At 37.7% G+C, this 13,633-nt stretch overlaps 1 protein-coding gene across 2 annotated transcripts in view; it reads right to left on the bottom strand.

Moving 5' to 3' along the window:
* DKK2 (dickkopf WNT signaling pathway inhibitor 2) overlaps nucleotides 1–9,012 on the bottom strand; it is a 162,397-nt gene extending 153,385 nt beyond the window's left edge. Inside the window, exon 1 of one of the 2 annotated variants that reach the window (XM_003772918.2) lies at nucleotides 7,750–9,012. In XM_003772918.2, the coding sequence (XP_003772966.1) occupies nucleotides 7,750–7,971 (222 nt within the window). In that variant the 5' untranslated portion in view covers nucleotides 7,972–9,012. Of the gene's footprint in view, nucleotides 1–7,710 lie in introns of both variants that reach the window. The other variant, XM_031943427.1, reaches the window with a different exon arrangement.
* Nucleotides 9,013–13,633: the final 4,621 nt, after the last annotated feature.

The following is a 13,633-nucleotide window of genomic DNA, read 5'->3' as shown; positions in this document are numbered from 1 at the left end:
TTTTCCTGTCTTTCTTACTCAGGGTTTACTCTATACACTGTGCCACCTAACTGTAAGTAAGACTTTGGGGAAATCAAAGCTGCTTATAATACATTCATGTTCTCTGATTCTTTGGTACCAGTCTACTGTTACGACTATTAATATGATTTCCCCAGATTTTTGTGTGAGTGCTCAAAAGGAAGAAATTATAACACTTGCCAAAATTAGCTCAGGCCTTTCTTGACACTGGGTATTACTGACACAGAGGTAGATGAGTTTAATGGAGAGAATCTGGGTAATGAGGAAGCCTGAATTTGAATCGTGTCTCTAACATTGCCTATTTATGTGACGAATGGACATGTGAAAAATCTTATTAGACTTCGTTTCTATTCTCTTTAATCTTCTATAGTTTCCTCTTCTATAAAAAGGATACTCAATTCTGCAAATAGCTGTCTCACTGGATTATTATCAAACATGTATCTCAAAATATAATATTGTAGTATGTTATTAGTACACATGTAATGTATAAGGGCTTTTATCAGAAAGCTTGCAGTGCTCCTCAAACTTTTGTTCTCAGTATCTTTTTACTATTAAAAGTTATTGAGGATCTGTCCAGAGAGTTTTTGTTTATGTGGTTTATATTTATAGATATTTGCCATGTTAGAAATAAAAGCTAATTTTGAATGTGTAGACCCTCTGAAGGGTTTCAAAGATCCTGCCAGGATGCTCTGGACCACACTTTGAGAACCACTAGTTTAGAAGATCTATCTATGGAAAGGCAAACTTTCCCTCATCATGGCATTTTGTTTTGTAGTAAATTGCTTTTGGCTTTATATATTTCTGTACTTTAAAAGAATGAGAAAAAGAATGGTGGCTATTCATAATTCCAAAATTACTAAGTTATTCTATTTTGTTAGGTATTAGAATGGTCACAGCTGGAGTGGCCAATATAATATAATGTTATATATAATATAATACAATATAAAGTTCATTAGAAAGAAAAGCAGGACTGTAAATATAAATTTGATGTATATATGTACAGGCTTTATGGCTTACAAAGTCTTTTCCTGAGTTTCTTGAAATTGTATTTGATATGTATAAGTATCTCTAAATCAAATGAATCAGGTCTTTCAAGTATCATTTACAAATAAACAGACTGTAAACATCTGGATGGATTTTGAAGTGGAGATGAGAAGTTATAATTTTTTGTTTTCTGTGTTGATATTTTAATCTTGTTGTTTTATGATATTTATACTCGTATATACATTTAAAGACCTTGTAGATATCAAATATGAACTCTAGACCCATTACATGATGTCAGAATGGACTTTATAATAAGTATTTTGTAACTGGTACTGCATAAATGAATTGTTTTTGAAAATGCAATGATACAAATAAGATTTTGGCTCCATTCTGCCTCAGTTTTTTTTTTTGGTTCAAGTTACCATTGCAAAAAATATGAATTATGAAATGAGTTATCTCAAAAGATTAGTCATTGTTGTTAGTAATGACCTGTAGGTCATTGGTTTGCATCCAGTCCAAGAAGGTAGTGACTCAAGCTGTTAATATCATTTAGCTAGTTGGTGACCATTTGTCAAAATGCATGGTTAGTTAAATTTCTGTTTGTTTATGGACAGATGTTCATTCGTATCACATAATGCCTCTTACAATTCACATCTTATTTGACCTACTTGTTTGAGAGAACAGCTGATGTTTGCTTTAACAAAGCTGAAAATAGCCCTAAATGCATTAAGCCAGCTCTTACTAACGGTGAAAAACTTCAGGAAAAAAAAAGTCAGATAGATAACAATGAAATAAAAATGGCATTTTATCATAATAGAAACCTAAATGTTCATTGATACTGTTTCATACTCTTAATTATCCCATGACTGATGGAATGCAGGTTTTATCATCTCCTTTTTACAAATGAACGAACTGAGGTTCAGAGAGGCTGAGATATACTCGGCATCTCCCGGCTCACAGGAGGTGGACCTGGAATTCAAATCTAGGCTCCCTAACTTTAAAATGCTTTTTCCACTAAACCAGGTTAGTAAAACTCAACAGCATAATGCAACACTGATATACTTTTCTTGCAATTTATTTGTATATACAATACCAACTATCAGTTGGATTCAATTTTTTAAAATTGGTCAAATCAGCTTTTGCTATTTTTGTCAAACAAACATAATTTTTGATTTACTGATTTTTAAAAATATTTTAAAGTTTTTTAGGCATAGTGGTGTGTCCATACAAAAAAAATCAGCATTTCTTATTCTCTCTAATAACCCACAGAAATAATCAGAAAGAAGGTTAGCAGCATATCGTTTCCTGTTTTATAGACAACTAAATAAAAACACAATTAAGGGAATCAGCCTTGTATAAAGCAACTACCTCAATGAGCTCCCACAAATCACCCTAGTAGTGAGGCTTCAAATCCAGGCTTCCTCACTCCCAACCCACTTAACATTCTAATAACAGGACAACATTATATCTCTGGAGAAACTGTAATGCACCTGAGTCTAAACATAAGAATGCAATAAGTAACAGAGTTAATCTTTGAAATTTGGTATATTATTAAAATATACATTTTCAATATTAATATTGCAGAGAAAAGACTCCAAGATTCTCCTAGAATAGTTCACTCTAGTAAGGCCTACAAATGGTTTCCTTTCACTAGTTGAAAAAATGCAAACTTTGCCTTATTTTGTAAAGGGGAAAAAGAGGGAATAGATGACCTCTGAGGGAAATACTAAGGGAGAGTGTGACAAAGTCAGCACAACAGCTGGAGTGCATTCCAGCAACTTTGTCCCCTTTGCGTTATTGGACTACAACAAAATGAAATATTACTAGTTACTTGACTAATTCTACGCAAAGTAAATTTCTTCTCATTTCAAGTTATCTACTTTAATGAAACACTATAGTTGTACTAATGACCCATGCCAATGGATGAACCTTACTTATAATTATTTTGGGGATGCATTTTATGATTCTTTCACTCAAAACCTACCTGGCTCTTCACAATAGCTATCATATTTTAGTTCAATGGATTCAGCTGACAAAGGAGACAACATGTTTTGTTTATGCTGATGACAGAGATGCGACAGAGATATGGACTACAGGAAAAGCAGAGAAATGTTTTAAAACATTGCCATGGAGCATTTCACAAACTAGCGACCTACTCTTTTGCAAGTAGTTGAGGGTAAATGCGGTAGCAAGTTCCTTCCATTTACTTTATATCAATAGATGAATATGTAGCAGTGTGTCTATGTACAAATATATAAAGTATATATGTATATATATATACACACATACATACAATATTTGCATATTTATACAAGTGTATAAATATGCATTTTTCTCCAGAAACCTTCTGTCTTAATGCATATGGGAGTCCGATATTCATTTCATGAAAAGTAATTTCATCTAAATCATAGTGCTATAAGAATCCAAATTAAATGAGAAATCATGGAATATGAATAGAGTAATCTCATATATTTTATTTTCATAGAGGCAAGAACCAGGAAGTCTTTCTGTATTTTTTAAATCATGAGTTTTTTTGCTTGCTCTTTTTTTAATCACATTTTTGAATATTTCGAAATTCCATATTATTGCATTCAAATGAATCTCAACTGTAAAAGTATCAAAAATATAAGGTAAGCAACAAATAATACAAATAAGAAATAACAATTATTAGTTCAAAGTTTATTTCTGATGCAAAAAATACTTTTAATTACACAAAATAAATAGGTAATTTTAGAGAAAAACTCTGCTTATAAGGGCAAAATACATACTCTAGTTCAAGTCTTTAAGAAGAGCAATCCTAATTAAATATTGTTCCTGTAAAATAATTTTGCAGAAGCCTAATTTGTTAACATTTATTTGTGTTCTTTTGTGAAAATCAATCGGTCCTTTTGGAATTCTGAGTGAAATAAATTGTGTGTAACAATCAGCAAGGCAATGTAGTTTCATTTACTTTGATATATATGTGGTGCAATCTTTTTTAATTTATCTAAATATCGAAAGTGAAATGAAAACATCCTCCTGCTCCAAATAAAGGTAGTTTTGTTTTAATGACTTGAATATTTATTTCCTTAATTTTCTACCTCATATATTGGATAACATATAGTAAAATTATACATAAAAAATTATTTGTCCAAACCCTAGAGAATACCTATATAGATATTGTAAATAATTTAAACAAAAAGAAAGACAACTTTTTCAAGATTTTTGCAACTATTAATCAAACTAGCTATGTAAAAAAGTATCATTAATATTTTTCATTCTTGTAGGTAATATGATTCAATTTGCCAAAGTAAGAACAGATTTCAGTACATTATTAAGCTAATTCTTATAGATAAGGCACTTACCTAGTTTCCCCTCCAAAGACACATCAGTTTTCCATTTTTAAATGCTATATGTTTATAATAAATTTGGAAAATAGTTATCTAATCTAAGGTTCATACAAAAAAACTAAAAAATTATCTAAAGACTTATTCTCTTTCCTATCTACACATTTATTTTTAAATAAATAATTTTGAGAATTTTTAAAAGATAGTTTTGGAAGACAGGTTGTTTCCCCACCCCACTCCCTCTATCTAGAATGAGTGATCTTAATAGATTTAGACTAAATTCTTTCTGTAGGAGGCTGCTAATATTACCATTAAGGGAAATTTTTTTTCTCCTTACTCGCATTATCAGGACAATCTCTTTCATTAAACATGCAATTAACTATTTTCTGCTTTGAAGATGATTGATAATATCAAATCAATTGTGGTTCATAGTTCCTTTCGTAAAGATATCTCTGTTTGCATCAGGTAATGACAGTGTTCAAAAGCATATGTTTCCTGATTTGAAAATTCCGTATTTCCAAGGTATGGAGGGCCCATGCCTAAAAAATTATGGACTGTTGGAGGACTGAATTTAGTAACAGTGTTATGCTCTTATCACATGTTTCTAATCATCAACATAGGGAAAATGAAGCAGTGTATGAACTCCATTAACAGTGGAGTTCAGCGTATTCAGAAGTTAGTTACATCCACTTTATTCCATGATATTGCATATTCTAACTCATCTGTTGAACAAGTGAAATGCTGGAGTTTATTAAAGATAGCTCTCATGTACATAAATGACTTTTGGCTGAACAACTAAAAGTAGTTTAGGAATTCACCTGTTTTGATCTCCCCAGAAACTCTAAACACAAAGTACAGATGAAATACTGTATATTAGTACATATGACTGACTATAGTTCTATGTGATTAGCTCATTTGGCTTTTATACATCATGTATTATGCTTATTACATATATTCATTCTGTAGATATATACATATATAATATGCTTTTTAAAAAATAAATACTAATTCTTGGAAAATGTTAGTCAATGAAACTTTTCTTGCACTAAATCATACTTTGAAGCCTCTTGACCAGAGTAAGGATATTACCAGGACTTAAAACATCATATCCAGTGGAACACAAGTTTTTTTCAGGTTTCACAAAGTCAGAAAGTCATGACCTTACTTACATGCTTGTCATCTGAGAACCAGCTTGGCTATGTAGGTTCAGAGAGGTTACTCTCCATTTTGGGTGCACAGTGATGAATTAATATTATGTGTACATCAACAGAACCTCAAATATGTGTGTGTGTTTGTATACATGTATATGTGAATATACATATATATTCCACAATGGGCAAATAGGGCTGGGTTTATGCACTCCTTTGGTGGAGGTAATATCCATACCAAAGATTTTTAATCTTTCAAAGCAAGTATAAATAAACTATACATAAAAGAAAACCAGCAGAAAAAATAGGATGTTATTTAGTTTTGTTGGTTATTGTTTCAAATCACAAAGTCCTATGGTAAATCCCCAAATCTGACCTCAATAGCTATCATATGTTAGTTCAATGGATTCAGCTGACAAAAGAGACTAATATGAATAGTCGCACCATCTCAGGAGTGAGACTAGAAAGAGTGATCATTAGAGGTCATTTAGTTCTTCCCCTACCTTTGCCAAAAGTAATTTATCTTAGACAGTGAACGACACTGACTTGAGGCTATAGTTAAGAAGCAGAGAAAATAAAAGATCAGACTACTATAAGAATAGTCTCTTCAATACACTCTTTTCCACAATCAGGGAGAGAGTGTGTCCCATAAATATATTCAATACATTTTTACATGATGTTTCAAGGCGATAAATTGAGACAAATAAGGGAAAAGATTGATGGTGACAGAGTTTGTATTTTGTGGAGGGGAGAAAGGTCTGATGTTCTTCAGGGTAAGTAAGGGAGAGTGTGCCCAATTAGGATAGTTTTCATTGCTAGCATTTTGTTACTTGAGATATATATAAAAAAAGAAGGTGGAGAGAATCTAAGAGCTGAGAAATATTTGTTTTAACTTGGTTTGGGGAAATGGGCTCCTCAGGAAACAAGCAGCTTTCCTGGGGCTATTAGACGGCATCAAAATATGTCCAAGAGAAGTTTAGCATAGGGTTAGACTCAGAGCAGTAACTCACCCCCATCTTCATTTCTGTTCCAGGTGGCCCCTTTTCCAAAGACTTGAAAAAAGCAACAGCTTCAGTCAGGCAAATGTGCCAAGAGCCCACAGAGATCCTGAGCTTAGTAGTGTTGTAGTTTTACTTCAGGGAAAGAGCTTTCTCATACTAGCCTAGATCTAGTTGTTGGTTATCTCTGTGTACACTGGTATGCCAATGCCCTCTAGAGACTTTAATTCTGCTTTGGTTTCTAAAATTCAGAATCTGAGCTTGCACCTTCCCCTTGGACTTCCCCATCCCCCTGAGGGCCCCCTTCTCCTGGCCAAACAGTGTCAAGATTCAGGAAACTTAGGAAAACCTCTCTCTCTCCCTGTCTCTCCCATTCTCTCCCTCTCCCCTCTCCCTCTCCTTCTCCCTCTCCCTCTTCCTCCTCCCTCTCTCTCTTCCTCTTCCTCTCCTCCCCTCTCCCTCTCTCTCTCTCCCTCATTCTCTCCCTATCTCCTCCGCTCTGTGTGGGTGTGTTTTTCTGTGTATGTCTGTCTGTCTGTCTCCTATCTTCCCTCCCTGCCTTTCTCTCACTCATTCTCTCTGTGTGTGTCCCCTTGTGTTCGTGGGAAGAGCTTTTGTCTGCATGTGTATAAAAGACACAAACAGTGGCACACAGAGACAGATGCTGAAAAAGTGACAGTGAGACACACAGAAATAGACAAGGGAAATAGAGCCAGCCAGCCAGCCAGGGGCAGAAACTTTCAATATATTTCAGGCTTTTTGATCTGTCCTGTAATAATGTATATGTTGGTATAGTTTATCCAGTATACACAGGCATCATCCTTTTATTGTTTTCTCTAAAGTTTTCTTTTCAGGAGTGAGGAACCACAGAACTTTAGAAAATCATTCTCTATCTATTAAAATATTCATGATCCACTTGGGGGAGGGCGACGGGAATGGAAGAAAGGCAAATATATGTCATTTCTATGACTAGGAGGAGGCTTTTGAATTCAGGAAAATAAAATTAATCAACAAGTGTGTGTATACATAACTGAAGTTCCCCCCCCAAAAAAATAATTCTGTACTTGGCAAAATATATGAACACACGCTCCTGCACATTTTAGCATACACAGGCTTTCAAATCTAGAAAACCACGGCTTAGGGACAGCTGTGCGAACATAACCCAAATACAACAAGCACCTGATCTAATGGCAACGCAAACATAAGCAGTGCTTTGGAAGTAGAATGGTCCCATACCTCTCCTTGCTGATGATTGTGTTTTGAAGATTTTCCTACCTGCCCCAGGTTTTTGCCCTTCTTACTGCTGCCGAAAGTCAGTCCTTGGTAGATGGCCGCAGATCGATTGGTTGCCTGAGTCGGGGTCTCCCCGCCCAAGACGGACTTGATGGAGTTCAGTTTGGATCTGGAGCTTCCCAACTGGGAGCTCTCCACCATCAGGACCGCGGCTAGTAAAAGGAGGCAGCGGGAGGGCTCCTTATTCCACATCATAAGGGTCATCTCTCCAACAAGGCAAGAGGGGACCCCAAGAAAGCTAAAAATCTAGGAGGAGAAGGAGAAGTAGCAAGGAAGCAATGAAACCCAGAACTTGTTTTCCAAAAAGAGAGCAAGGAAAGAGCAGGAAGCGAGGGGGAGTCTCAGTCACTGTCCCCCAAACTTTGAGCGACTTCTGGAAACGAGTCTAGAAAAGTGCAAACTCGGTCTTAATCATTCAGGCTGGGAGTTTCGAGGCTAGAGGTCACTTCACCACAGCCGTTTTCTTCACCAGTTGGGAAAATTCTTCAGGCAGTAGGATGCGAAGCGCCTCCCCACCCCAGAAGGCGTGCCCCAAGGTGATGCAGAATCCAGAAGAGCAGCCCTGCTCAAGGCAAGTTGGGAAGAAGCTTCGAAGTCCGCCCTCCTTCGTTCCTGCCCCCAATCAGACAGGGGGAGAGAATGAAAATCAGCCCGCATTCAAGGACCCCAGAGGGTTGGGAGAGTCGGGTTATTTCCCCCACACGTATACACCCACACCTCCTGGTTTAATTGTCTGGGTTTTGTTTTTCCTCCTGTTTTCTTTCCTTCTCCCCTTGTCTTTCTCGTCTTTTGTCTGAGTCCCTGCACTGTGTCAGAGCACACGTCTTCCAGTTCCAGGTTAGTAGGCGCTAGTTTGGGGAGCCAGTAGAGCAACCCAGGAACTGGAGACTTGGAGTCAGAGGCCGAGCCAGGGTTGTCCACACACACACAGGAATACGCTCACGCACAGCCAGCCTTTTCTTCTGGTACACTCAGGGAAGATACAGACAGGCAAAGAGCGACACTGTGCTCTCTCATCACCGGCACGAGCTGTTGCTGCATATTCTCTCTCCCCTTATTTTCTTCCCCCCTCTCTCTGCTACACTCTCTCTCTTTGCTTTCTTCCCGCTAATCCATTTTCTTTTTATAGCTTGCTGTAGTGGGTTTTCTAGATTCCTCCGCCCCCAATTCAAGAGTGACAAAGAGTGAAACCGATTCTCTTACCCTCAACACGTACCCTTGCCCCCCCTTCTCTCGCTCCCCTTCCTTCCTCCTTCCTTCCTTTCTCCCTCCTCCTCCTCCTCCTCCCGTTTCCTCCCCCTCCATCCCTTCTCACCTCCTCTCCACCCCCTTCCCTTCTTTCTCCAGCTTTATATCTGCTTCACGTGGCCACCAGCAAAGTCTCTGGGCTGCAGCTCTGGAGGAATTAGGGGGTTCAAGACAGCAGATCCTGTGAGGATGCGGCGGCGGGGAGAGAGAGAGAGAGAGAGAGAGAGAGAGAGAGAGAGAGAGAGAGAGAGAGAGAGATGGGCAGAGGAGATCTCATCTGGAGGGGAAACCGGTGTAGATGGAGATGGGATTTGGGGACCGGTAGCTCCGACAGCTGGCCAAATCTAGAATCAGACAAGCTACAGAGGATTGTTGCCCAGAAGCCTGAGCGTCTGAAAAACTGAGAGAAAATTGAAGTTTCAAATAAAGGCGTTCCTGACTGGAGCTCTGGCCGGGGACAGACGCCCTGCTCTCGAATCTGACAACGTCCTGCCGCTTGTTCCCCCTCAGGTCTTGAAATGATCACACACCCCCACTCCCACTACGCCAGTCACTGTGAACAGTGTGTAAGAGACAGGTTTCTGACATCGTGTGTTCGGATGCATGCTGGGTTTAAATGTGTATGCGTTTGTGTTGGCGCTTCTGATGATGTGTGCATGTGAGGGTGTATGTGTGCTTGTGTATGTCTAACCCGATGAGAGCATGGTGGGACCGTGTTTGTCTGTGTGCATGCATGTGCCTGTGAACAGGCATATTGGTGCTCTTCTGGTTGTGTGAGAGTATTGTGGACGAGTGAATTGGTTTGTGTGTGTGTGGGTACGCTTCTTCATATATGTGTGTGTGCACCCGGGTATGTGTGAGCATCTTTTGAATATGTGTAGGGGCATTTCCAAGGGGCGCACTCCTCCCCAAGGGGGAGGAGAGGAGGGAAGGGGAAGAGAAAGGCACTGGATTTTGCCCTCAGGAGGTATTTGGATCTTTCCAGATAGATGTCAGATCCACTTCACTAGCAAGGTGAGGCAAATCCACGTCGAGACCCTATTGCACATAGGGCCGCCGACGGACGGACAGATAGGCAGTATTTCACTCATGTCTGAGTCAATCCTTCCAGGTTTTCTCAGTTGTTTTGTCTGGAAAGACCCAATATCAATAAGAATGAATGGAAGCAGCTGTGCTCTGGACCACGGGTCTTTTTTCTTTCTCCGGGACAGGCTCACAGGTAGTCCTGAGGAAACTTTCCTCTTCTGGGTTCTGGTATTTTAAGGGTCAAGAATTCATTTGGAAGTATTAGAGTATGTTTTAAAGATTATATTAGTAATAGCAATAACAATGTATTCAGATTAAAATCTCCAAGAGCACCCAGTGGTCCCTAGAAGGGAGGATAGCATTGAAAGATAATTACTGGGATTGAGGATATGAGCTGAATCTATGTTTAAGGGAGAGGGGATAACAAAGTTTCTCTCCAAGACACTTTCACAGTGTTATGGGAGACAAAAACTATCTTTTTAGTGGTTTAGAATTTAAAGGTTTCTCATTCTCATTCTTCTTTGAGAATACAGTTTACTTCCTCTGTGCTCTACTCTGCTCTCCTCTTTTAAAAAAGGTCAAAAATAAAAAACAGAGAGAACTTCTCTAGGCAAGTTATTAGAATCACTAACTAATCACTTCCTTAGTTTCTGTAAGAAAACGAGGACCCATGATACAGTTTATAATGTTGAGTTCCCTGACAGTTTGCCCATGCCCTGGAGATTTCTCCTTTTGGTAGCTTCCTCTTTATGCTGAAATTTGTCATTTTCAGTAGATTAAAGACTGGTGTGTTTTCTCTTCTTCCTTGGATTGCATTGTTATTGTCGTTCTTTTTGGGGAAGTAGAGGCATGGAAGATTTTCACATTTTAATGATTTCCCTCAGTTTTATTCAAAAAAGGAGTTTGCAATAATATCAGCATTCCTGGTTCTTTAAGAAAAACTAACCCTTGGAACTAAGTAGGTTAACACTTTGGGGGGGGGAATTGTTGTTGGGTCATTACACTGGAGTACCGAGAGAAGAAAATTATACATTTAAAAGAGAACCTCATTAGCTGAGAGATCTTGATCAATTCACCCTTTTGGGCTTCAATTTTCACAATTATAAAAATGAAGGTATTGGACTGGATTATTTCTAAAGTTTCTTTACAGATCAAATTCCTAAACTTGTCCCATATAATCTGTTTTGGAAAATTAAGATGAAAGATTGAGAAGTCAAGCAAATTATTAATCTACTTATTGGATCACAAAAGAAAATGTATTATTTATATAGCACTTTAAGATTTGCAAAACTCTCTCTATATATATGTTATCTAATCACAACAGAAACCTTGTTAAGTAGATACTATCATCCAAACACAGAACCATAATTCTACTCTTGCACATTTCTGAAAAGAAAAATTATCCTAAAATAATATATATATATGCAATAAAACTATCACCTGAATGAATAAACTAGCTCCAACAGAAAATCTTATATAGTAACATGGCATTGTGTAGAGAAAAATTAAAACTAATCAGAAATTCAATTGCTGAATCATTTTCCTAAAAAAATTCACATATAGAATCATAAATTAATCCATTCACCAAGATAGTTTAGTCACAAACTTAAGCAAAAGCAATCATATTCAAAAGCCAGCCTTAAGTTTGTGATTATAATACAACCATATGAAGACATACAAATATTTCTTTAACATTAAAAGCCTGTATATGTGTCTAGACTTCAGTGATGCCAGGGATCATTGACCTGATCATCTGTGAATATTTCATCAATTGGCAGAGATCAAAATCCATCCACAATTTGATAGTCTTCATGAGTTGCTACTGACGAAAGAAATCATCCCCATTCTCCAAACTTAGCTAGAAAAGTCCTCAGATGACAGACATACAGCACGGCCCTGCAACCCATTCTTGAAGCCTTTCCAGCTGCTGGTATGTGCATTCTGCTGGCATAACTTTTGTCAATGCAAGGTCACCTCTACAACTTGCTGAGAAGAAAGACTTTAGTAGGGAATACCAATCTTCTAAAATAAATAGATGCCCAAATGTAAGATTATCTCTGCACAAATGAATATGATCTTTTAAGAACTTCTGGCTAAGATGGCGGAGAGGACGCACACATCTACTTAAGCTCTGTGTTTTCTCTCAGAATAATTTAATTCATGACAAGCCTCGCAATTAGTGCTTGAATGAAAAAAAAACCCACAAATAATTACCAAGAGAAGATATCCTTGAAATTTGCCAGAAAAGGTCTGTTTTTGCTTGTGGATGGGGATAGATCAGGCACACACTGAAGGCAGGCAGCAGCAGCACAACAGACAGAGAAAGGCAGACAGCTCACAGCTGAACAGACAGGAGGGGGGTGGGGTGTGACCTCAGCCGTTTCTGTGTAGAGAGCTTTAACATACTGTTGGCTACTTTGCCCTGGCAGCAAACCAGTAGACAAGCAGAGAAGCTAAAAACACAGGGGGTGAAGATTATAACCCCAAAAAGCTAGGATCTCTCGGGACTTGGCCACACCCATCCACAGTGTCTCCACACGCTCTCAGAGTCTTAGAGCACAGATGCAGCACAGCCATTTCTTTCTTGCTAGTGCCTTGCTGCTGCCCCCTACAGTCTGTAGAGGAAGCTTGGTAATACCATCCAGACCGCACCCCCTCCCACAAAAAAGCAGACCATTTGTTTTTCTTGTTAGTTTGTTTTCTTTGACTCTACTTTGACAAAATGAGCAAAAAATCAAAGCATACTCTAACTACTGATAGCTTCTATATGCATAGAGAGCAGACTTTAAACCCTGAGGAGATTAAAACCAGACTGTCTCCAGATGAATCCCCAAAGGCGGATATGATTTGGTCCTCAACACATAAGACTCTCATAGAAGAAATTTAAAAGGCTCTCACAAGAAAGCTAGAAGAAAAATGGGAAAAGGAAAGGGAAGCTTGGCAAGAGAGTCTGGATAAGTCATCCCACTCATTTAAAGGTAGAGTGGATAAAGAAATCAAATCCTTGAAAAACAGAATTAGTTAATTGGAAAAAGGAAATCGCTCTCTAAAAAATAAAACTGGTGAAATGGAAAAAAATTCCATAGAACAAAACAACTCACTTGCACAATTAGAAAAAAGATATAAAAAAGTGAGTGAAGAAAATACTTCATTGAAAATCAGAATCAAACAAATGGAATTGAATGACTCAAGGAGACACCAAGAATCAGTCAAGCAAAACCAAAATAATAATAATAACAATAATAATAATAATAAAACAATGGGAAAAAATGGGAAAAAAGGTATTCTTCAAATACCTTCTTGGGAAAACAACAGACCTGGAAAATAGATCTACGAGAGACAATCTGAGAATTATTGGACTCCCTGAAAATATAATTAAAAAAAGAACCTGGAAACTATTTTCTAGGAAATCATTAAAGAGAACTGCCAAGAAGTTATAGACACTGAAGTAAAATAGAAATTGAAAGAATTCATCGATCACCTATTTTGAAAGGGATCCTAAAATCAAAACACCAAGAAATATAGTGGCCAAATTTCAGAACTATCAGATGAAGGAAAAAATAGTTCCTGCAAGCTGATAGAAAAAATCAAT

The sequence above is a fragment of the Sarcophilus harrisii genome, chromosome 6 (genome assembly GCF_902635505.1).
Source record: "Sarcophilus harrisii chromosome 6, mSarHar1.11, whole genome shotgun sequence".
Taxonomy (NCBI): domain Eukaryota; kingdom Metazoa; phylum Chordata; class Mammalia; order Dasyuromorphia; family Dasyuridae; genus Sarcophilus; species Sarcophilus harrisii.
The sequence above is the reverse complement of the archived record's forward strand: the minus strand, read 5'-3'. Positions and strand labels throughout refer to the sequence as shown.